This window comes from Hemicordylus capensis, chromosome 3 (assembly GCF_027244095.1).
Source record: "Hemicordylus capensis ecotype Gifberg chromosome 3, rHemCap1.1.pri, whole genome shotgun sequence".
NCBI lineage: Eukaryota > Metazoa > Chordata > Lepidosauria > Squamata > Cordylidae > Hemicordylus > Hemicordylus capensis.
The window spans coordinates 75,257,535-75,283,794 of NC_069659.1; the positions used below are offsets into that span (position 1 = coordinate 75,257,535).

Here is a 26,260-nt window from a genome sequence, read left to right on the forward strand (position 1 = left end):
TACCTACTCACTACTAGAAAATCTGTTATGCAGACAAGGCCAAAATCTAACATTCTCAAATTGCTAAAAGAAGTATTACATGGTTATTATTATTATTATGGGACAGCATACTTCTTGCCTACTTATTTTCTCTAGTTTCCTTCAAGACCATGGACTCGTGCCTAGAGAAACCTTGCTAATGGCTTGTAGAAATGGCACTGCTGAGAGTTCTACCACAGTAAAGTTTATAATACTATCTATTAATCAGTTGTTAATAGGACAGATTTAGATTTAAGATCACTCCAGCATCCCCTTCTATTTTTAACACTTCTCACAGGGGAAATGATCCTGATTATTTCATTTTGTTTCTTGACAAGTTCAACTTGGAAGCTTCACCACTCTGTATATCAGCTAGTTTTTGATCCAATCATCAGCACAAGGGACCGATTATCATGAAAATGTAAAGGGACAACCATTTTGGAACAGTAGAATGTGACATCTATACTTATGATCTACAATCAGTTCTTTGGTGCAGTGCTACAAAACCTCTGATCTAGCCACTCAAGAGAAAAAGAAATAAGTTTTAAAAGCTACATGGGTCTGAAACTCTCTGAAGTACAATCTGACATATGTGTTAAAGGTGTCTCAATTATATTTAATAATTTTGTGATCAACAGCATTATCATACTGGATTAAGGATCCTGGGTTTATGCTTTTATTGAGGGATCTCTGATTTAGTTTAAACAATGCACTCAATAAAAATAATAATTGTATATGTCTACAAACAAGAGAGTTCTTGAAATATTTGCTTGAGTGTAAATTATGAGATGACCAATTAATTTTTATTGTATTAATTTTTAAAGTATTGGTTGACATGCAGCACAGCCTTACGAGGGTGGAGTAAGCACTGTGTGGAAGCTAGCTATGTGTGAGGCTTGCCTTGTAGCCCAGTATAGGGATTGTGGAATGCTCACTCCCAGCCTGTCTGGAGTGTGTCCTCTTTGCCCCCACCTCATTAAAAATACAATACAAGGCAGGGGGAGAGCCAGGAGAGGCTGATTGTTGAGCTTGTGGGCGGGGCCTTGGGGCTGTTGCAGAGCCCTCGGCCAAGCACCCTCGGTCGCATATTGAGAAGCGACCCTCCCTCCCTCCCTGGACATAGTGCGGGCTTTGTCTGGTTGTCTTTTGGGGCTGGGTAGGAATTGTTTGGCTCATGAGAGATTGGCCTTGGTCATGGGCCTTTTTTTGCCTACCACACTATTGTGCCTCAGTCAGTCAGTGTTCCCAGTCACAATGGCAGGTACAATGTGGCTTATTGGACACTGTAAAGTTGGTGAGCACATAAAGGCAGGCATTTGGCGTAACATACTCAACACTCCCTAAATGCTTTATGGCTCAGGGAGTGCTGTCTAGGACTTAGTCGAACTGGTGGAAGGATTGCCAACCTTAAATGCTACATGGCCCGAGGGAGGTGAATCCTTTAAGCAGGTGCCTTGATACTAGGTTTGCAAAGATGGACAGCAGATGATGCTTTCTGGAGTCAAGGTGTGTTGCCCTAGGCTATTAGGTGGGAAATGTGCTGATGGTTGCTAGTTCCTAGCTTCCACACTGTAGGGGGTGAAGAGCCAATCCTCTTTACCTTTTTAGCCTTAATTAATACAATTGTGGCCCTGTTTAACTCTAAATACATGCCCCGTGTCTGGTCAGGAGAGGAGAGCTGGTCTTGGAGAGGAGAGCTGGTCTTGTGGTAGCAAGCACGACTTGTCCCCATAGCTAAGCAGGGTCTGCCCTGGTTGCATCTGAATGGGAGACTTGATGTGTGAGCACTGTAAGATATTCCCCTCAGGGGATGGAGCCGCTCTGGGAAGAGCAGAAGGTTTCAAGTTCCCTCCCTGGCTTCTCCAAGATAGGGCTGAGAGAGATTCCTGCCTGCAACCTTGGAGAAGCCGCTGCCAGTCTGTGAAGACAATACTGAGCTAGATAGATCAATGGTCTGACTCGGTATATGGCAGCTTCCTATGTTCCTATGTCTTCTTCATTAGGTGTGGGTGCAAATGCACGAGCCAGTTTGGTGCCTCCTCTGGAAAGCACTGAACTGGCTTGGGCACTGGCTCGAGCGTCTAACCTGCTTGTCCCTGCTGCACCGCTGTTCCATGCTGACCACACAAATGGCTGGAATGAATGTGTGCCAACCATGTGCCTGCTGACACAGTGTGGATGCTGTAGGCAACAGCAGCGCAGTCATGGGCAGCGTTTTGGAGAACAGGTGCTGCCACCAGAACAGCAGTGGGGCATGGAAGAGCAGTAAGGAGCTCCTTACCTGCTTTTTAACAGAACTGCCACCATCCTACCACCAGCTGCCTGGAGCTGCTCATACATATCCCTAGCACAGTGTAGGCAGAAGGAGAGGCAGAAAGTGATTTTCGCTGCTCTTACCTCCCTGCAAAAGCATTTTTACCTCCCTGCAAGAGCTAGTGTGGTGTAGTGGTTAGAGTGCTGGACTAGGACCAGGTAGACCCGAGTTCAAATCCTCATTCAGCCGTGAAACTAGCTGGGTGACTCTGGGCCAGTCACTCCTCTCTCAGCCTAACCTACTTCACAGGGTTGTTGTGAAAGAGAAACTCAAGTATGTAGTACACCGCTCTGGGCTCCTTGGAGGAAGAGCGGGATATAAATGTAATAATAATAATAATAATAATAATAATAATAATAATAATAATAATAAAGATAATAAAGATAATGAAGATGTAAAAATATTATGGGACTTCCGACTACAAACAGACAAACATCTGCCACACAATACACCAGATATCACTGTAGTTGAGAAGAAAGAAAAACAAGTGAAAATAATCGACATAGCAATACCAGGGGATAGCAGAATAGAAGAAAAAGAAATAGAAAAAATCACCAAATACAAAGATCTACAAATTGAAATTGAAAGGCTGTGGCAGAAAAAGGCCAAAATAATCCCAGTGGTAATTGGCGCCCTGGGTGCAGTTCCAAAAGACCTTGAAGAGCACCTCAACACCATAGGGGCCACAGAAATCACCATCAGCCAATTACAAAAAGCAGCTTTACTGGGAACAGCCTATATTCTACAACATTGACAATAAAATTCTGGCATCCCAGGTCCTTGGGAAGGACTCGATGTCTGGATAAAACAAACCAGTCAATAGCACCTGTCTGACTGTGTAAACAAGAAATAATAATAATGTCCTTTCTGTGTCAGAAATAAGTCTCTGAGGGTTGCACAGAAATGGCTCTTGCAGGGAGGGGAGAGAAACTAAAATTGCTTCCCCCTCTTCCTCTGCCTGTGCTGTGCTGCAAAAAAAGCTTTGTGTCTACTGGCTCCCTGTGAGGAAAGAACTCTTACTCCACCCTCATCAGGCTATCATGCATGTCAGACACTATTTATCCATTGTTCATTGAGTTCATTTGTTAACACTTTTGTGCCTGCTAGTCAAAAGGACCAGCAAATAGCTAGCTCAGAAGTTCCTTTACCAAAGACTGTCAGCTCTGCTGGATCGCTGTCTCGTTCTCCCACCATGTTGGTGCCAACACAAGTGTACATTCCAGCATCACTCTTTCTTGTGTTTGAAATCATAAGCTTCCCACCTCGTATCTATAAAGAATGAAATATATCAATAAGTTTCAATATACATATAGGTTTCACATATTTACTGGTGCACAGAATAACCCCCATGGCTTTCACAAATATTATTCTTAACCACAGCAGCTTTCTGTAGACAACTTGACATAATTCCTATGCCATGTATTTATCTCACAACATCCCTATGCACTGGTTAGGCTGGTGGACAGCAACTTGCCCCAGACTACAATAGGTACCTTATTGCTGAGCTGAGATCACAACATGCAGCTCCCAAGTCAATCTCATCAGTCCAACTCACTGTGCTACACTCACATAAAACCATTTTTCTTGCATTAAGGGAATATGTAATATAGCATTAAAAACATTTATGCCCTTCTGAAGTATTTTAAACTCTTTTATTTGGTCACTAGCAGATGGTCTGTTTTACAGTAGAGCTAATTTATCTTGGCCCCGTTCTTTGGAATGCCTTGCCCAATGTCATCTAAAGGACCAATATTGGGGTTTTTTAATCTCTACAATATTATTCCAGTTTAGGCAGCTATAAATGATGCTTTAGCTCCTCTCTCAAAGGGCAAATTCACAGAAACATTTCTGAAGTAGAAGGCAGTCACTTGGGATTGTGATTTTCATGTTGGAAACTTGTATTGTGAAAAATGACTAGTTGTGGCTCGCAAAATTTAAAATATCTCATGTTAAAACTGGAAAACTAGCATTTGAGTTGGGGGTTGGGGTCTGGCAATTTACAATTTTAGTAAAAGGGAGATTTACACAAAACACTGTCAATGGATAACTAATGGGAACAATAACTTCCTGTTCAATCTTTCATCTGAAAACCTTCTGATCACCTTTCTACCTGTGAAGAGACCCTGGACAGACCAAACAAAATCTATTTCAATGCCATGATTTCCCAAAAGTTAATAGTAACTGTTAAGAGAACAGCCTGTTTGGGGGCTCCCAGCAGCACCCCTACATGTGATTTGGAACTACAGACTTGAAGTTTCCATGTTGACTAGCTGAACTCACAGGATCACCATTTGCCTACATGAGCTAACTCCTAAGAATAAGTTACAGGAAGTAGCATGGGGAGGTAACTCCAGGTCAAGCCTAAGACATGACTGAAGGGGGAACTATTCCCCATGCTTCCCTCTCTGTTCATGCACAGAGGAGGTTGCTAAACAGAGCCAAGTTAAGGAGAAGCTATTTCTCTAAAAGGAGTAGCTGACACTCTTCTCAATGTTGGCACAAAGATTAGGATGATGATGATGATGATGATGATGATGATGATGATGATAATAATAATAATAATTCGATTTCTATACCGCCCTTCCAAAAATGGCTCAGAGCGGTTTACACAGAGAAATAACAAACAAATAAGATGGAACCCTGTCCTCAAAGGGCTCACATTCTAAAAAGAAACATAAGATTTGGAACTACAAATCTAAGCCAATTACCTTCACAGGAAGAACAAATAAAATTGCAACAGGCTCATCCCTCTAACATATGTGTTAATGGCTGGTATGAAGCAAGGGAAATTGCTCACTATCAGGGTGGATTTGATTTAAATCAAACTGATTTAAATCACGATTTAAATCACTAGCAGGGTGGATAAAAATAAAAAAAATCCGATTTAAATAAAAAAAATGCGATTTTTTTGATTTAAATCGTTTTTTTTAATTTAAATCGGATTTTTTTAATTTAAATCGGATTTTTTTGATTTTTATCCACCCTGCTAGTGATTTAAATCATGATTTAAATCGTGATTTAAATCAGTTTGATTTAAATCAAATCCACCCTGCTCACTATGGTAAAGAAATACCTATCTTCCACCTAGAAAGTCTTCCTGACAAAAGATAAGCTCTGAGTCTGCATATTCAATGTTTTTACATAAAGGTTGTCTAAACTTTTGCATGTCATTGTGCTCTAGAGTGCCACCACCTAGGATTGAACAGGACACAATGTATTCTTTTGTCCACCATGGATGCCACTCTTCTCAGCATAGAGGTGTGGTCTGCAGTTTCCCCATGGTAGGATCCTGCCTATTTGTATCCAAAACCCCATCAAGCAATGTGTCTCTTCTCTGGAATCACCCATGTGTGTATGTGCGTCTGGACACCTATTCCATATGTCTGTGCCTTGGCCCTTGTGCCTATCCCACTTGCAACCTCCAGTTTGGCCCTGTCTCCAGGCCCAATCTGCGCAGCACACTTGGCTGCATCAGAGAACTGGTCTTCTGGTGTCAGACCACCTTTAGACTCTCACTGGCTTCCTGACCCGTGAGTGGTATGCAGGTCTCCACTCTTGCATCCCATGTTTCTGCTTGTCCTTGAAGAAATAGGTCCCGCAGCACTCACTGATCAACAAGTGTCTGATGAACCATCAGAAGAATACAGGTGTACTAACGGAGCTCTGCTCCAGGCCAAAATCTTTTGCTCTCCTTGTTCCTTGCTCTCTTTAAAGCAGACCTGCTCAACTTAGGCCCCCCAGCTGTTTTGGAACTACAGCTCCCATAATCCCCAGCCACAGTGGCCAAATGCCAGGGATTATGGGAGTTGTAGGCCAACATCTGCAGGAGGGCCAAAGGTGGAGCCCTGCTTTAAAGTCTAAAGCTGTTTTCTAAAATCCCATTTCTCTAGCCAGTCTTAAGTTGATTTTAATTTGGATCTCAAGCTAAAATGTATCTTTGTAGCTTCAATTTAGTATTGTTATTATTATTAGTTTTATCAGTTAATATTGTTTATATATTATTAATCAATCTTATTAATTAATAATTCCCCTATTACCCTAAATAAACCTGGTTATAGTTGGAATTCAATTCTTTGTCAGTGATTTCTAAGACCAAAGCTTTGCACAAATTTATCCTGTAATGAAATGCTCACTCTAGATTTGCTGATTCCCCAGACAAGCCCAAAAGTTTGTCAGGAGTGTACAGTCAACACTCCAGAGCAGTTTTATTAATGTAACTTTCCCATAGATTTATAGCATTAGAAAACAGTTGGCATCAGCACTATTTGGTCTTGCAAAATTATGTTTCATCTCTAAATTAAAAAACCACAGCACCACACTATTATTAGTAGTACAAATTACGTTTAATCCATAAATCCATAAAGACCAGTTTTTAGCACAATTGCCTACAGCATCCTACTAGCAAACAGTTTGTGTTATTACTATAAGATACTTCAAAACCAGCTTATTTCTTATCTGTTTAATATTTCATTGTAGTTAATATTAAATACTTGAATCTACAGTGAAGATCATTATTAGGCAGTAATACTATAGTATTAGAGTAATAGTATAGGTTCCCATTCCAGGCTGGACTTACACTGATCCTCTCTTCCCTGTCATCAATTCGAATTTTGTCTTTTTTCCAGTAGATAGTAGGCTCAGGATGTCCTCGTGGAGGCTGGCATTCTAAAATGGCTGGTTCACCTGCTGCCACAACAACATCTGTGGGGTTTTGGCGGAAATCATCCCTTAGCACTGGATTTTAAAAAATGAAAGAAACGGGGTGGAAAGAAAACATTACAAAATGTAGCAATGTGAAGATAAACAATAGTTTCATTGGTAAAAAAAAAAAGCCTTTGGTAGCTATTTAAAAAAAGTCTTTGGTAGCTATTTAATGTACAAGATAACAAGCCTTCCAGAATTAGGTACAATAGCAGAAATTGGTGCTTTTTCTTATTGTATAAGTACAAGCTACACATATGCATTTTTCAGAAGCACCTCTTCATATAACCACACACGTGCACGCACACACCACCATATTACAGTTCCCCATTTTATTCTGAAGACACACCTGCTAAGAGACATATGGCTAGAATGACATATTCTGAGAGAACACCTTCCACAGCAGTTTTCTTTTCATTAAAGAAAGCAGCATGTTGGACCTTACTTGTAACCTTTTGACAATCTGGTCTGGTTGGTGCTCAATTGGCAGCTATTTCAAAGTCAGCTGGGCAAAATGTATGGTGACACAGCTATGCAGTCTATCTTGATGTAGCAGCACAATATTACTTTCCATGCTCAGCAGTTCTAAAGTTATTCAGCTGTTAGGTAACTAGATTAGGCAACAGCATACTATCTTCTTATGGAAATTATGTCACAACAACAATGAGGGATTAGGCTTTAGTGTACAAAAATGATAACCATTGTTATTCTTCTACCCATGTCCCAATCTCTAGGTTAATTGACAATTGTGTTTTACTAACACAAAACTAAAAATAGCACCAAAATGAGCTACTAAAATTTAGGGCAACTTCTCTCCTTATAGTTCAGCTATGTAAGAGTCTCATTACTGCTGTAATACAGATCTCACCTTTAATGGAAAAAAAGACCCTCTGAGAAATCAAGAAAAGCCTGCATCTTACTAAATAAAGGAACAGTCAGGAACTGTTCAGCAAAAATAGCTCATTCCCAGCCTATGAGTAGATTTAATTTACTGCTTGCTGTTAATAAAATGTGTTCTGTTTTAACATTTTGAACTGCACATTTCCCATTTTCGTGTGTTACATGCAAGGATAAAATTTATATGCACAAGGATTAGCCACTGAATGAGCTGAGGTGAGCATGCATATAAATCTGGCTCTCAGCTACAGATATGGGCTTCTGCTTATCATTTTAGCATTTTCAAGATACGCAGGTAAATCCTAAGAGGGGGAGAACTAATTAAAGGTTAATTTCGTTTCTAATATAAAAGGCGCTGTCTATACTAGACTCAGAAAATAAAAATAGAGAAATTGGCACAAACATGATTTGGCAATGACTACTTTCTGTAAAGAAGCACATCTGGCAGGGTAAAGGTTATCTTTTAGAACCTTCTTCCCACATATGTCTTGCCAAAGGCCTCCACCCAAAAGGTATTCTGGAATAATGCAAGCTATTCTCAGTAACAGAAAGGGCAGAAAACTGTGAGGAGAGTTATTTTTGAGACAGAGTAATTATTTTCTAACACAGAAGAGGGAGGAAAAATGAGGCGTGCTGTCTTTTGGATAAGACAGATACTTGTGGCATTTTGTATCTATAACATATAAGTAAGAAATACAGTATCGGAAAGTAAAGCTCCCCCACACTTTCAACCATCAACATTTCTCATTCTGTAATATTTCACTGTATACATAATATATTCAGATTCACAGAAAAATACTAAATTATTTAAAAAAATGTTTCTCCCACAAATGGAAGTTTGTGAAAAGTTTAAATATCTTGCACAATACTGCCATTAAAAATTTACTCAGAAAGTAACCACATACTGAAATGGTATAGCCTGAAAGCCATATCTGCTTGTTTACTTGCCTTAACTTTTATGTTGGTAAACGTTACTACAGTACTCACTACAGTTCACCTTACTTTAGGATAGTTTCATCTTATCATATTCTTTAACAATCTTCCATTACCATCTGACTCTTCCTAACCAATCATCCATTACATCCCTGAGCTCGGGGATCTCTTTCCCTAATCCAGATTAGAACTTTTGGGCTAGTTCATCAAGAAGGAAGAAAGTCAATCTCCAAACAGAAAGTGAAAGATTCCACAACCATTGTAATACATATGTAATAGGCATGTAATGAATGATCATTCACACTACAACAATATTTATTTGAGGACATGGCTCAGCAATGATGATTAAGTAGTACTCAAAGTCAAGATTCATGATTGACTTTGTTCTGTGTAATTTTGATCATTAGACTGATGTCTAAGAATACAAATAAAACAAACATAAAATACAAATAAAACGAACATAGGCACAATGGCTTAAATTCAGTTTCTAGTTTCTGCATTCTATGCAATATCCATCACATTTTTCACATTTTATGCAATATTAAGACATAACCGGAACTTATATTAAGACATAACCAGACTTGATATAGAAGATGACTGGATTATGGACTGATGGCACCTCCACTGTTCTCAGATAAAATTGTAAAGAGCTGAGAATAGGCAGAGAATCAGTCAGGAATTACATGGTAAGCACAACAGAATATCATGATATGGAACAGAAAAAGAACACCATGATTTACAATACTGAATGGGTCAAAAAGTTATACATAGAGACGATTCTCACAGTCGCCAAGATGTGAGGGCGGACAGGGTAAACCTTCCCTTCCCCACAGAGGATCGGGGGGAGGTGATGAGAGCACGCTCTGCCTTCCCACATGGGCAGCCAGGTGGAGAGATCTGGGGTCAGAACTTGTTTTTCCAGCCTCCAGGCATTCCACAATACAATGTGTGGCACACACATTACATTGAAGGATACACCCATCTCTGTGTCTCCTTAGGCGGAACTCAGCCAAAGGAGACACACAATACCCAGCAGCTGGGTTAGGATGAGTGCACCCTTAACATCCGCTAGCAGCCGGATTTGTTTAGAGAGTTAGGTAGGCAGGGAGTGGAGGGATCCATTAGGATCCCACCGCTTCTCATGACCAGCCTAACCCAGGCTTGGCTGCCTCAGGCTGGGTTAGGCTGGTCATGAGAGCAGTCTCATAGTGTGCCTAGAATAACACAGAGACAAAAGTTAACTGTGATGTGTTAATTCTTTGTGTCTCATTGTCATTGTTCAGCCACCACAGAGGCTTCTGGACTAACATTTCATATGTGAAGTCCTGCATGTTAAGTATGTAAAATACATGATGATCTGTGATTTCATTCTATAATAGTACACTTCACAAGCAAAGCACCTGCTACAGTGGGAATAAAGGCCTGCTACCAAGGCAACTCTTCACTAACACCTGCCAAACTAGGCCTCAAGTCAAATTAATGCATATAAACTCAAGGAATTCTATAGAAAGTGAATTCATTTCTTCCTCCATGGCTCCGAGAAATTGTTTAAAGCAGTCTGAGCGTTTTATGGGGAAGTGAATGGAAGGGTCAAAATTATTCTAATCTATATATCCATTCCTTAATCCTTCTTTCTACTATAGAAGCTCTCAGGTCCTAAGAAAAGGGGAAAAAACATTTTAATAGGATTTACATTTACATGATGATTACAAATAACCATCTGTCTGCTTCTAGTTTTTCAGTCTGGTCCATGTCCCATGAGCCCCTAGCCTATGGTCAAAGCAGCTAAAGCTGGAAGGAAGAAGTACAAGTCTGTCAGGAGGTTTGGAATAATTTGCATTCTTTTCCCGCAATGCCTGGTTTCTCCTTCAACCTACACAGACACTAGAGATTTTCACCCAAAATTCCATATACATAAATATAAAAATGTCTGTGTACACACATCAATATTTAAAATAAAATATGCCTTTGTATCTCATTACATGGTACAGATTAAAAATAGGTGCACATCTATCATACTGACTAGAGGGCATATAAACACACACGATGTCAGTATTCATGTGCTGCTACAATGTTTAGCACCTAACAATTCATTTTCTCAGCCTTGTCATCAACAGGATAGAAAATGTTCCTAGGTAGCTACGCTTCAGATCAGTGATTTCACTTGTTACAGGAGTTTCACTTCTTTGTCACTTGTCTTGTACAAATTATACTAATAAATTAGAACCAGACATACTTAATTCCCTCTCAAAGGGTCATACACTTGCTTACATAGAGAGCCAGTTCAGATGTAGTGTGTGAAGCCAGGACTGAATCCCAGCTTCATGCAGCATCCCCAAGCTTAGGAGTGAATGTCCCTTTGCATACAATGGTTGGAAAAGTTTTTACTTTCAATTCTAGTTTGGAATAGGCTGGGGTTGCTCATGACTCATCTGAATCAACAAATAACCATGGCTTATTTTAAACAGGGTTTTAAGATAAACCAAGATCTGAAACCAGGATACACTCTCAGGTCTAGATCCCACTTTACTTTGAAACTCTGATTAGAATAAATCATGACTGCTCAGTTCGTAGAGCAAATCTAAATCACTTCTGATCCTCATGCACTACAGGAAGGGGGAAGTGTGTGCTCTTGATGCTAGGGGACACTGCATTAGGGATGTGAAGAAAACATTTTGGCACCTCCATTTCAAGGCACAGAAACACTTCAAGCTGCATCTTTCACTGGTGCCAGTTCAAAACATTCTCTAGTCTGCCTAGCAAATACTTAAGTCAACTCTCTGTTCTTTGTGTAGAAACAACTGTTGCTGATAGGATTTACCTTTCCTTTTAAGTTCAGAGACTTTTAATGGGGACAAAGACTACTGCCCAACAAGCGCATGCAGATAGTTTATCCCATTGTGATATTTACTCTGAAGCAAAACATCATAGAAGGCTTATCAAATACTCTGCTGATTTGTATTAGGATGGGAGAGACTCCATTTAAAACTCACCTGTACTCTCAATCTGTTTCCCCATGGGAAAGGATCCAGCCCAACTATTGGTTGGCTAATTATGACCACTGGTTGGTTGATTGGCTAATGAACTAACCAACCACCATTCGTTGGCTAATAATAATTAACAGTGGTCAGACAGTCTCTGTGGTAGGGAGGGGGTATCAGTAGAAGCTTTTGTGTTTCCTAAGGAAATTGTGGTTGGACCCCACACATCCTTTCTAATTGGACCAATAGTGAGAGAGTAGCTGGTAAGGCAACAAACTTGCTAGCAACAGAGCAGAAGGAACCTCAGAAGAAAGACATCATCCAGGCACTGAATGGGAGGGCAGGATAGGGAGTGGATCAAAACAAATTATGATAAAGCTAAAAAAAAAAGTCATGGTGATTTTGTGTGGCATCAAATCTGATTTATTAAGTAGAGATATGTAAAAATAAATCTTGATTCTGCATGACTTCAGAACCAGCCCTTTGGTTGGTTAAAATATGGAAAATGGCAGACACTGAAACACAGGAGAAAGAGTACAGATATTTTTAAAAATATGCAGTCTCCCTTCATAAATTTTGTGATGGATATAAATAATATTTATTCTAACTGCTACTCTGTTGTTAATTTGATGTGATAGTGTTAAAGAGAAACTAAAACCTCCAAAATGTTTTCCTCATTAGATAGATATAATTTCTAGATTTTCTTAACTTAGTGACCCAGTATTTTGGCATATTATACAATGCAGAACCAAGGCTGTGAGTCCTGGAGGTTGCTTTCCAACTGACATAACCACGTCTGTTTCAAAAGTGTGCAGTCTGCCCAACATTATTGTAACAAGTGGTGGTTGAATCCTGTCCCCTGAGGTTTTTCCCCTCCTTCTAAGGAGGAAGTTTCTACCTTTCCTAGGGAACACCTTTCTGTATACTGATAGTCAATTTAAAAAAATGTCGAGTGGGGAGGAGGGAATCCCATAGTGGCTTTTCCACAGAAAGCACCAAAAGACTTGGCTATTATTGTTTATCCCCATCTAGAGGTTGTAGTAAGGAGAGAGAGAGAGAGACTGACTAGTACTATAAACATCGTGATTTCAACCATATGGCAGATTGACCTTTACTAAGATAATTTGTTGCCTATTTCCAGCAATAGTCTCCTAGTATACCAGTTATACTGGGAGCTAAACACTGAAAACATAGGAACTTGTCTTAAAAAATTGTGGTACTGAACAAACTAATAGTCTAGAAAGAAACGTGACTACGGATGCTACAATCCTATGCATCCTGATAAATATGCAATAACTTTTGGGGTTTAGATTATGATGCAGGACTTTACAGCCTAAAGTCAAAGTTATGTCAGCTGTAGTTGTGCAGACAAGTCTGCACCTTCTTTTCATTACTATTGCGCCACCAGTTCAAGCTGGAATTAAAACATGCATTTTGCTCTGGGGGGCTGTAATATTCATAGACAGTTTTAGAATGTCAGCAAAATGGGTCCTCTTTAATACAGTAGGTCTAGAGCTGAGAGGCCACCACCTGCTCAGTCATGTTGTCCAGCCATGGAAGATTAGAAACAGGTCTGTAATTAGCCAACTCTGAGGCGTCCAATGAATGTTTCTTCAGATGAGGTCTAATAATAGGCTTCTTAAGACAAGGAAGCACCGTTCCTTCTCTCAGACAAACATTTATAATATTTACCAGACGATCTCTGATAATTTAATCACCAGATGAAAGCAGCCATATAACAGGCCAGATGTTTCAGCTTCCACCTTATTCAGATGCTGTGATATTTCTGACCCTTGTTTCTGTTCTCACAGAGCACTTACAGAGTACGGGCAACACTTGGAATTATTAGTCCTCTTGCACAACGCGCAATCACAGGAGGACTGGGAGAATTGTGTGAGGTCTTCCAATATATCCTCGTAGACCTCCCAATGCATACCCTTCATTAGTCAGGATGTCAGCCACTATTCTAAAATGTGTTCTCTTAGATAAAATAAAGACTATGGATATCAATATGCAAGACAAAATGAAAAATATAACAAAATGCCAGCAATGTTTAGGAAAGGTACACACCAGATATCCAGACCTATTCTGGAAGACGCATTTGCTGACCCGTTTCTAATCCTCTATAGTTGGGCACAAGGGCACTCTTACCCCGGACCTTGGGGTGCCAGTCCATGGCCTCCAATGTCCGGAAGGGGCTCTAAATGTCCAGAGGTGTTCCTGGCTCCACCCCACACCTGCCCCACCACTAACCCGCCATACCAATCTTTGCCTTATGTGTGGCCAGAGGGGTGGGAATGAGACAAGTGAGCCTCTTCCATGATGACAGCAGGAACAGTGGTTGGTGGGCCTGTCCATCCAGGCACTCAAGGTTTGTGTGCACTCCGCCTCCTCTTTCTCCACCTCTTTCTAGCAGAAGGCTGGCAGCCTGTGCTGCACTCTCACTTTGGCAGGGTGAGTGTAGAGAGGGACAGGGCAGGAGGAGGGTTAAAGGGGGTGAGTGGAGGCTCCTAGAGAGTGCCCAGGAGTGGATGAGAGAGAGAAGGAGGAGGGGCTCTGCAGAGGAAGGGTCACTTTCCCCACCCGTCCAGTTCCCCGTCCCACCCTGAAAGACTCCTTTGCTTTTTCCACCTGCGACATTAGCTCCATCCAGGGATTTGATAGTGAATGTTGGAAGCAGCAGGGAAGGGGAAGGCCCAGGGAGGTTGCTGATTGGGAGGGACCTGTAGGGAATGAAGGACCCCAAAAGGGCCCTGCTTTGGTAAGGCGGGAGTTGCTTCTCCTTCCACCTCCTGACTTTGGCATCTGCAGAGCTGTTCCCTAAAGAAGGGCAAATTAAGGATGTTAGCCAGATGATCCTTAAAGGCAAGGGGAGGCAGGGAGGCTGGGGATGGGGCTTTGACCTAGGTGCGCCATTGGTTGGACAACGTGACTGAGCAGGTGATGGCCTCTCAGCTCCAGGCAGTTTTGGATAATACAGACTATCTAGACCCATTCCAAACCACTTTTGAGTGGGCTGTGGGGCTGAGACTGCCTTGGACAGCTTGATGAATGATCTCCAATTGACTATCAAGAGAGTGGGTGTGACTGTGCTGATCCTTTTGGATCTCTTGGTGCCTTTTGATACCGTCAACCATGGTATCCTTCTGGGTCACTTGAGGGAGGTGGGATTGGATAGCATTATTTTACAGTGGTCCCGTTCCTACCTCTCTTGCAGATTCCAGGTTCTGTCACTGCAAAGCAAGACCTAAAGTGTGGAGTTCAAACTGTCTCCAATGCTTTCGAACATCTACATGAAACCTCTGGGAGAGTTCATCAGGCAGTTTAGTGCAGAGTGTTATCAATATGCTGACACCAGATCTATTTCTCAATACCAACTTCATCAGGAAATGGCATAACCCCTCTATATGCCTGCCTGGAGATGATAATGGGCTGGATGAAGGATAACAAACTGAAGTTGAATCCAAATTAGACTGAGGTACTGACTGTAGGGGGTCAGGAACCAAGAGATGGTTTAGACCTGCCTGTTCTGGATGGGTTAAACTCCCCCTGAAAGATCAGGTACATAGTCTGAGGGTGCTCCTGAATCCCAAATTCTTTCTGTTTTCTCAAATTGAGGCAGTGGCCAGGAATGCCTTTTATCAGCTTTGGGTAATACTCCAGCAACATCCATTTCTGGAGGTAAATGACCTCAAAGCATGTTACATATGCTGGCAACCTCTAGGCTTGACTACTATAATGCACTCTGCATGGGGCTGTCTTTGTATGTAGTCTGGAAACAACAACTGCTACAGAATGTGGTAGCCCAATGGGTCTCTGGTTCAACCCAGAGGGACCATATAACACCAATTTAAAAAGAACTGCACTGGCTGCCAATATGTTTCCAAACAAAATTCAAAATGCTGGTTATTACCTATAAAGCCCTTAATTGCTTGGTTCCTGGGTACTTAATAGAGGGCCTTCTCTGTCATGAAACCTGTCGGCTATTGAGATCATCTGGAGAGCTCCAGTTACGGTTGTAGCTGGCTTATTTGGTGGTGGCTTGTGACCAGGCTGTCTTTGTGGCTGCCCCAGGGCTCTGACATACATTCTCTCTTGAAATAGGAGTATCTCCTTCTCTGCTTGATTTTAGGAAGAGCCTCAAGATGTACCTGTTTTCCCAGGCTTTTAATTGAAATTTTAATTTTTTAAAAGATGTTTTTATCTTTTGAGATTGTTTTTTTTAACTTTGTTGTGAATTTTAACTGTTTTATATTGTTTTACATTTGCTATGTTTTAACTTTGTATACCGTCTAGAGATGTCTATATCAGGCAGTATAGAGATATGATAATATGATAGATAAATAAATACATATATTGCTTGTGTTTATTTTGCTTTGATTCTATATATATGTAACACCACTTAACTGTTAAGATTAACATAACATATACTTATATTTTCGAACCACTGACTGACATTCTGACTGATGAAGTACCAGTGCAACAGGAGAAGCACTGGTGTAGTAACAGTGCTTCTGAAGAGACACCGGGGGCTTCTGGGAGAAGGGGAAGTCATCCAGATTTGCCCCCACCACTGAGCCAGCAGAAGTTGAGTTAGTTGAACTGTTCAGAAGCACTGGTACTTCTGCTGTTGCACTGGTACTTCATCAGTCAGGATATCAGCCTCTGTCTTTTATCTGAGAACATCAAATCTACATCAAAACATCAAAAGAGAGCTACAAAAACCTATTCTAGTTCTGGAATTAGATCTATTCTATCCTAACGAGATGCAAACGTGAAAAAGTTATATATGTTTATTGGAGCAAGTGATCCTGGAATTGGACTATTCAGACTCCCAAGTTATGCAAACGCATTGCTTTACACAGAAACTATTCATAAAGAGTTTTAGAGTGTTTTTGTAATAAACATATCACTGTTACTATTTTCTCTCTCTTATTCTTTGGGTCTTAAGTAGAACCAACTTAATTATCTGGTTGTCCTCTTGACCTTCAACTCTGAAAAATTATTTTGTTAGCAAAATCAGTAAGACTATCAGAAGCTGATTAAACACCAGGGAAATCTTTCACAGAGTTGCCAAGCCCTGCCCATTAACTGTCTTACTTCAGAGAAGATTCCACACTCCCTTGACCTTTCTTCTTCTTGTGGTGCACCAGGTGTTGCAATCATTAGTTACAACTACTGGGAGTCAGCCTGTGAAATCTGTCACCAACAGCAAGTGATTTAAGGAAACTTAACTCTCTCTTCCACAAAGAGATTTGTGGTGATGCATTTTTATTTTTCCCAGGCCAATAAGACAGGGAGAAGAGCATCCTGTACATGTTCCTGTGATTCACTGTGTTCAACTGAATGCAAGCTGACATTTCCATATTTCCTTCAAGGGTTTTATTTGACTGCTGGATGACATGAGGAGTGGAGGTCTTTCTAATGCAGGATATAAAATATTTATGAGTAAACTAGGAGATTGAAAACAAAGTTATATGACCTATCTACACTGTACTGAAGTCCCAATAACCTTATCTCCCCCTTGTTTTTTAGCCCCTAATGAATTCTGAATGCTGCAGTTAACATTCAGCAATCTCATTACACATCGGCCATAAATCTTCAAAGGCGTCACTTTTGTTTTGACAGTCAAGGAAGGGAGGGAAAGCAATGAGCACTTCTAAGCTTTTATTCTCATTTTTTGTAAATGTAGATTTCCTAAAGACCAAATTGAAATCATTTGAGAAGCACAAGATTATACTGTGAAAATAGAGTGTTTGGGTTCTGCTAAAAAAATCTCCCCAAGCCCACAACAGAGAGCTGCCCACCGCCTCAAATGTTGTTGAATACATTTTCCCTTGCTTACAAAATAGATGACTAAATTATACAATGGAAATGTTAATGCTAGAGAACCCAATTTTTAAAGGAATGTTTACTATTCATTCCTTAATTGAAGGTTCATCAGGGATTTACAGAAAGGTTTCTGCATGACAGTTTCAGAAAAAGAAATATGTTGCATATGCTCACATTCTTTGGCCATTTTAAGACTGATTTAGTATGATTGTTTAATTACTCTTTTAATTGATATAATTTTTGTGTGCTTTTTAGATGTATTAGGATACATATCTGGGAAACCACTGGTTATTTATTCACAATTAATTTTTCCTAACACATAACAAATATGCAGTCATACAGAACTAGCAAACAGTGGCCTGCCTTCAGGGGATGCTTGCCTTGTAAGAGGAACAATGGAAATCTAGGGGTGGTGGTGTGTGTGTGTGTGTGTGTGTGTGTGTGAGAGAGAGAGAGAGAGAGAGAGAGAGAGCGCTGCATGTTCATGAGGGGACTTGGAATAAAAAGAATAAAAATAAGCATGTACTGAGCTCCTCGGAGGAAGAGTTGTATATAAATGTAATAAATAAATAATAAATAAGTATTTCATAATGGGGAAACCATTTTGAAATTCTCTTTGTGAACATGCAATTTATTAACTGAAGAAATCACACATCCATATTAGCACTTGCAGAAAAACCCAAAATGGAAGTACTTTCTGTTACACATGAGAACCAGCGTGGTGTAGTGGTTAGAGTGCCAGACTAGGACCGAGGAGACCCGAATTCAAATCCCCATTCAGCCATGAGACTTGCTGAGTCACTATGAGCCAGTCACTTCTCTCTCAGCCAAACCTACTTCACAGGGTTATTGTGAGGAGAAACTTAAGTATATAGTACACCGCTCTGGGCTCCTTGAAGGAAGAGCGGGATATAAAATGTAAATAATAATAATTTTTTATGTTCTACTTCAACTCCAACCAGGGTATGTGAGATATAATCGCTTGGCCCCATGTACTGCATAGAAGCTAAACAGCTTTGAATGTATACTATCAGCTCTCAAATGGGATTTCAAAGCTGAGTCAACAAATTCAAACTCCTTACATTGATTACCACATGATGTACCATGAAGGCTAATCAAGTTCTGTGACTATCCCCCAGACCAGGTTGCATTTGTTTAGACTTGGAGTTGTAAAAGCCAAATGATCTTTTGTAACCCTTTAGAGCATAGTTGGTCCCAGGATAGATTCACTTAAATCAAAGCAATTTAAATAGTCATGAGGAAAGACATTTATATCTTTGATTTAAATCAAGTTTCTCATATTGTCATGTATACATTTCCTTATAACGATGTGCACTAATAGTTTTGTAAGAGAAAAGAGTCTTTATGCTACCTGGGAACATAATCAAACTCACATTTATTTCACAATAAAGAATTATGTCATCATACAGACAAGGGAATATTTGTGAAATAGGCAGAAGTACAAAATCACCCACATGAGGTCAGTGGATGAATCTGCCTGAACCTGATTCATCCATGGTGACTCCTGGATTATTAATTAATTAATAATCATCATAATAATCATCTAATACTTTTCAAAAGGTTTTATAGATAGGAGGAAGAGAAAGTTCCCTGCCTGCAAAGGGCTCACAATCTTAAAACAAACAAAAATAAGGTAGATACCAACAACAGCTAATGGATAGAAACTGTGCTGGGGTTGAATAATTTGTTTGCTTCCCTACTAAATATAAAGAGAATCACCACTCCTCACCACAAGAGAACCGGCCTTGTGGTAGCAGGCATGACTTGTCCCCTTAGCTAAGCAGGGTCTGCCCTGGTTGCATATGAATGGGAAACTAGAAGTGTGAGCACTGGAAGATATTCCCCTCAGGAGATGGAGCCACTCTGGGAAGAGCAGAAGGTTTCAAGTCCACCCCCTGGCTTCTCCAAGACAGGGCTGAGAGAGATTCCTACCTGCAACCTTGGAGAAGCTGCTGACAGTCTGTAAAGACAATACCGAGCTAGATAGACCAATGGTCCGACTCAGTATATGGCAGCTTCCTATGTTCCACTTTGAAAGGATGTCTCTTTGCCTATTTATTTATTTATTTGTTTGTTTGTTTAATATACCACCCAAACTTTCATCTCTGGGTGGTTAACAATGACATAAAAACAATTAAAACAAATATAAAAGGTTAAAATAGTCCCAATTAGAAGGGACTTCTTAGCACCCACTGCTCAAATAATGGCGAGAGGGGCACAAAGACATCCACTTTACATTATGGTATGATCTCTTTAGCTACTGTTTTTAGAATGCTACAGGGGATGTGAGTTGGCTAAATTAAGGTAGTCAAGGCACAGGATTGTGGGAGCCCAGCTGTAACTTTTCCTCCAATAAATCTGAGAACTGCTGTCATTCAACAAATATAATACATACTCCACTGTGTTATATTTAAAAAACTTCACCTCTTAAATGTCAATTTTTTCTCCTTGAGATTGCTCTATTTCATAAAAGGCTTTGACTTTAACTTAATTTGTATGGAAAATGATAATGGTTTCAGTTTGAGATATAGATTTTAACATGTATCAAATTTAGATTTCATTGCAAACCAAGTTATTTTTTAAAAGACATATTATAACTGTTACATAATACAAAATAAAAATCAATTAAAATATATCTCTCAAAAAATCACTATTTTTTATACATCCTGTTTATGATTTTCTATCCAGACTGACAGTTTCTGTAAGCCTAGATTCTGGCATGCTCATGTTAAAAGTGTCTGTCAGGGAGATTTCTCATGGGCACAAATTCAAGTCCGTTTACCAGCACAAATAATCCTAAAGTAGGTTAAGCAAAGGCAGCATGCTGAAGAGCAGTTTGTGTGCCTGTGATGAAATTTTCAATCACCTGTTTTGCTACAGGGACACTGAAATCTCGTCTGATGGACAGAAAATGCATGGATGGTCATAAATTTAAGTGATGCACATATGAGCACAAGTAGTAATGGGGTGCTAGAAGATATTAAGTGATGCCTGCATCAGAAATACAATTGCAAGAATGGAAGGAGTTGGAAACTGAAGAATATTTCTATTTATTTCTATTTAGAATATTTCTATCCCACCCCTCCAGCACACTGCTGCTTGGGGCAGTTTACAATAAAAACATAAATATAAAATCAAAGATTGAAGAATAAAATAATAAAAAAGTAGAAGACAATAAAATGCAATAAATCATGCAAAAACCATAAAAGACAGAGTATGTAATATAAGACAAGTAAAATAGCAGCCAGGATTAAAACTAGATGACAATCACAGCCAGTCTTTAAAAGTCTATTTTAAAAATGAAGGTGTTTAAGTTCTTTGTAAAACTAAGCAAAGAGGGAGACTGATGAAGCCCTTCTGGTAGGGCTTTCCAAAGCCGGGCAGCCACTACTGAGTAAGCCCTGTCCCTGGTCCCTGCCAAAGAGGATGGCTTGATTACGCAATCTGAGGACCCTGGCAGATTCATATGGGCAAATACAGCCCCAAATGTACCCTGGTACCAAAGCCATGTAGAACAAATCTTTATGTAATATGCAAGTCTTACCAATAAGTGAAATCAGAAGGAGGAAATGGAACGGCACCTCCTCCCTCAGCTATATTCTACTTTTATCTGGTCTAATGTCTCTATTATGAGAATATTCCAAATGTGGTAAATCACTGTTAAACTGTAGGTGAAATAGCAAGTTTCAAATATATTGGCAACAACCTATTTGATTGCTCAAAAAAGTGCTGCATCAGGATTTTAGTGGAGATAATACTGTTGGATTGTAGGGATGTGAGGACCAGATCATGTTTGAGCCAGTTCGCCATCAAACTGGTCTGGCTTAAGGGCTTGTCTTTGATGGCCACTAGGAAAAGCGGCAGAATATTCCCCAAAATGGCCCTTGCAGTTCCGGGGGAGGCTGGCAGGAGAAGAGGAAGACTAAGAAGACCCCCCCCCCTTACTGTGCCAGAACCTCCCGAGTCCACTGGACCCACAGCAGTGAGATTGTCTGGGTTTTTTTTTTTAAGTTTAGCATCCCCAAACCGGCTTGAATTTGACACAGGCCGATGGTGGTGGGTGAGGCTGGTGCCACAGAACCCAACATGCCTGGTTTGGTTCGAGTCTGGTTTGGACTCGAACTGAATTTGGAGAACCAGTTTTGTGCACACCCCTATTGGATAGTTCTTGGCCATTTTAGTTTAATAAGGCTATTGTAGCATTTACAGGAACTTTATTTTTCCTACAGTGGACTTTTTGTGATGGGCTGTTTCAATCCTTTTCAATCCTTTTTTTGATCAGCAGGTGCTTTATTAATCTCCACTGAATAACGTTATTCTTAGACAAAGCCCGAGCCCAGCTCCTGTATGGAGCACAGCTCAATTCTGTTGGCCATTCTGCAGCGTTAGAGTCTGACCAATCTAAATTTTTGAGAAATATATTTCAAGTGACCTGTTGTGTGTCCAATACAGTTCTCCATTAGGAAGCAGCTGTAGCTGTAGACTGTATTGTGGATAAATATTTTTGATTACTTGTTAAGGCTGATTCCCGCCCCCGCCACCACCACTAGAATTAATGCCACACTCCAACAGCACTCAGACAACTAATTGTAGAAATGGAAATGGAAATACAGCAGTCCCTCACACAGAGAGTGGTGTTTGGGGGCATCAATCTTTCAGACTTAGGCCAGCCAGATATTTAAGCCAAATCATGGTGACAAAATATTGAGGGGCTTTTAAATTAACTTATTTTAATCTTCTACCTGTGGCTTTTTTGGAAGGAAAATTTAGAAAATATAGAAAATTCCTTATGTAGATTGCCTTTGCCTGTGTAGCATGGGCTTCATAGAAACAACAGCTCATGCTTAATTATATTGTGACTTTTATAGAAATATCCATGGTCAGTATATAACACCTTTATTAATTAACTTTCCAGGTCACACAGATCTCTTATGTCTTCAACATTTACTCTCAGATCAGAATGATGTAATTTCTTCAAATGTTGCCAAATTGTGTTTGATTGCTCATAGAACTCGACAAGATTTTATTGCTTTTACATAACATATTTGTCAGCTGATATTGTATTGTGATTTTTATGGTTTGCAACTGTAATTAAAGATTAGTACTACTAGAATGGTTTTTCTGGACTTCAAAACAGGATGAGAATGACCACTAGGTCTTGACAGTATACGTAGAGATAATTCGGCACACGTGACAATATTGACTTCCTTGACATGATGCTCTGGAGCCCTCCATACATGTTCAAAAGGTCTAGCTTGTCTGGGAAACCTTTAGGACTATGATGAATTCACGTATTATTTTTATGAATAAATATATCAGTTTTGCAAGTAAGAAGAGTCAAGTCTTTGATTAGTCCTAGAATTTATTTATTTATTGCTATTTATTGTGAAGAAAATATAGCCTTTTTAAAGCAAGAAAGCAAATCATTTGTAAAAAAATTCACTATGATTTAAACAAAATGTAAAAGTGAGTATTTAAGACTTCAATGTATTATTTGATTTCACAGTAATCACAGTTAAATGTTTTAGAGTTTTTTTCTCACCCCACCCCCACCCCCATTCTTCCATCAGAGGAGAGGAAGGAATGTCCAAACTTCCATAACTGTCATTGTCTTTTGTTACATTGCACAAGGAAGGAAGGAAGGAAGGAAGGAAGGAAGAGAATGGCCAAGAGTTGTAACTCATATGAAGGACTGCAATAATTGAGCCTTTACATCCTGGAGGAGCCCAGAATATGGATACTGTATCGACACTTGTCTTCCAGTAGGCCAGATCCTATTCTGTGAATGTGATCCAAAATGACTTTTGGCTATTACTTGGTGCTATCACCTACACGCTTATGCAAAAAGACTGTCTCATAAAGTTTTCAGTTCTAGAGAAGGAATGCGATATATTTTCTATGCTGAACTGAGCTTTTACAATTGCAGTTGGAGAATTAATCAGATTTTCCATATACTCGGCTACACTTCAAAAGCAGGGGAAAAATAATCTGATTCAGGGGAGATGTGATCCCAGTAGGAAATAAATTATCTCTACTTTTCCTATGTAAGGTATGAATATTTGCTCTGCCCATTCAGAATGGGCAAACTGAGAAGTGACCACTTCTGCAGAGAAAATGGAGCAATCATACAAATATTCCATTCAAAATTCTACAGTTTGCATCATCAGTAGGACAATCAATCATCAATAAGGTGATATTAAAGCACATGGGGACATACCCATGGAGGCATTCCTTCAGATACTCAAGGAGGCATTCCTTCACAGTAATGGGCTCCTGGCCATCACTGTGGGGCAGGGGGAATCCCCAAATGCTCTGTGCACTCACGTGGTACATTTTGGGATTTCAGGGGGCCAGGATGACACGTCCCAAACCTGCACCTCTGCATTGTCAGAGGTATCAGAGGAATGTCTGGGAGCACAATCCGCGTGCCCCAAGACAGCAGCAGGATCATCTGTGGGAAAAGTAAGCTCCTACAGCCTTCGCTGCCACCTGCCCTCAAGCCATGATCGCAAGAATGGGCTCATAATGTTATATATGCATACAGGTGTCTGTGCCCATGTACTGTACTGTACTTTATTTATTTATTTATCTATTTATATACCGCCTAATATAGAAATTTATATATTTCTACATGTGCTCACTTCAAAAGTAAACCTAGATATAGTCATCTCAAATGCAGGGTATAGCTAGGAACTGCAACTAAATAAGTAAGTAAGTAAATAAATAAATAAACAAATACTGTACTGCTGTACATACATTGAAAGCTGTATGTGGATAACTATAAACCCTACACAGGTTATTATGTGCATTAAACATAATATGCAAACAGAGCTACTGTCAGTCCACCATGTGAATAAATATTGTATATCCTAGGTAATATTATTTGGGGATGCAAGACTAGCCAATTCTAAAGGTAAGTTTTTTACATGATCATTTCTTTTTATTGAGAAATGTCATTAAGGTGAACATTTTCTATAATTGGTTATACTTGTTCATTTAAAGCTGCTCCTTAAGTAGCATAATAGAGATATAATCCCCACAAAAATTAAAAAAGAAAAAGTTCTTAGTCTAAACAGGAAAGGCTTAGAGAGATTCTATCTATTTTCTTGTTATATAACGGAATTTGCCACAATGTATTTGTTTCATTTTGGCTATCCTATTTGCAAACAATACATTTCTCTATTAAAATCCACAGAAGAATAATAGTGAATAAATCTATGTGTCATGTCAATGTAACAACAACATTATTACATCTATTAGTAAGCACAGATATGTTGGTGGGCTCCCAGCAAAAGGGACTTCATAAAATGAATAATATTCCTTCTTAAACAATATAATTAACTCTTAATGAACCTTTCCCTTTCCCCAGTAAATTCAATTTAATCTAATCCTTGGGTTTATGGTAATGTTGAGCTCATTAAAATGTTACTTAAAACTCATTAAAATGCACACTGAGAGGTAACAGCTTCATTACGGTAATATATGGTAAAAGAAAAAAAGAATGCTTTATTATCATTTAATTGTTTCCAAAACTGCATACATTTGCATACTGATAAGGTTCACAGGATCCTTTAGATGGTACTCAATAATTAAGCAACTCAGTAATTAAAAATGCATTTCTAAAAATAATTTTATGTTATTGCTTATTCCTGGTTGTTTTTCCAATTAGGAAAAGTAGCCATATCAATCCAGCTCATGAAATTGGGTGGAACAGATTGACCAGCAGTCATGAACAAATTATTTTAGGAACTTTTGCAGGCCCCTCACACCTTAATGTGATACTTCAGTGGACTGTATGATGTGAAAAAAGAGTAGACATTGCTCTTTATGTTATTCAACACATAATAGCCTTATTATGTGTGTAATATGTAATATCTAGCTTCTCTGGTTTAGAAAACTAAAAGAGGGAGGCATACTGTTAGTGTTTCTGCAAGGACCATTTATTGACAAAAACTATTGGAGCAATAGTGAGCATGTCTGAAAACAATATTACTCAAGGCATTTTATAAAGCAACTATAAACCACTCTTGACTCATATTGGGGGGAAAAGAGCAACTGGTAACCAGCTAATGCTTGGTATACCCCAAATAAATCTCCTGAGGACATATTTCCCGCTGATTAAGCTTCATTCATTCATTCGGTTTATATACTGCCCTTCCTAAAGTGGCTCTGGGTAGTTTACATTAAAATTCAAAACACATAGCAATTAAAATTGGTGGTGGCGCAGTGGTAAAAAAAACTGCCGCCCTGTAACCAGAAGGTTACAAGTTCGATCCTAACCAGGGGCTCAAGGTTGACTCAGCCTTCCATCCTTCCGAGGTCGGTAAAATGAGTACCCAGAATGTTGGGGGCAATATGCTACATCATTGTAAACCGCTTAGAGAGCTCTGGCTATAGAGCAGTATATAAATGTAAGTGCTATTGCTATTGCTATTGCTAAAATGAAAAAAATAAAAATAAAAGCACATTAAAATTAAATTAAAACTAGATATCATTAAAAATCAGGCTAAAAAGATGGCCTCCTGAAGGCTTCCAATCCTCTCATATCCACGTTCCACAACCT

At 39.5% G+C, this 26,260-nt stretch overlaps 1 protein-coding gene across 17 annotated transcripts in view; it reads right to left on the bottom strand.

Annotated features, from left to right (window-relative positions):
- ROBO2 (roundabout guidance receptor 2) overlaps nucleotides 1-26,260 on the bottom strand; it is a 735,763-nt gene that overhangs the window by 243,006 nt on the left and 466,497 nt on the right. For all 17 annotated transcript variants that reach the window (XM_053307038.1, XM_053307032.1, XM_053307028.1 and 14 more), the window contains 2 exons: nucleotides 6,909-7,066; nucleotides 3,481-3,601 (listed from right to left, as the gene is read on the bottom strand). In XM_053307038.1, the coding sequence (XP_053163013.1) occupies nucleotides 3,481-3,601; nucleotides 6,909-7,066 (279 nt within the window). The remainder of the gene's footprint in view (nucleotides 1-3,480; nucleotides 3,602-6,908; nucleotides 7,067-26,260) is intronic.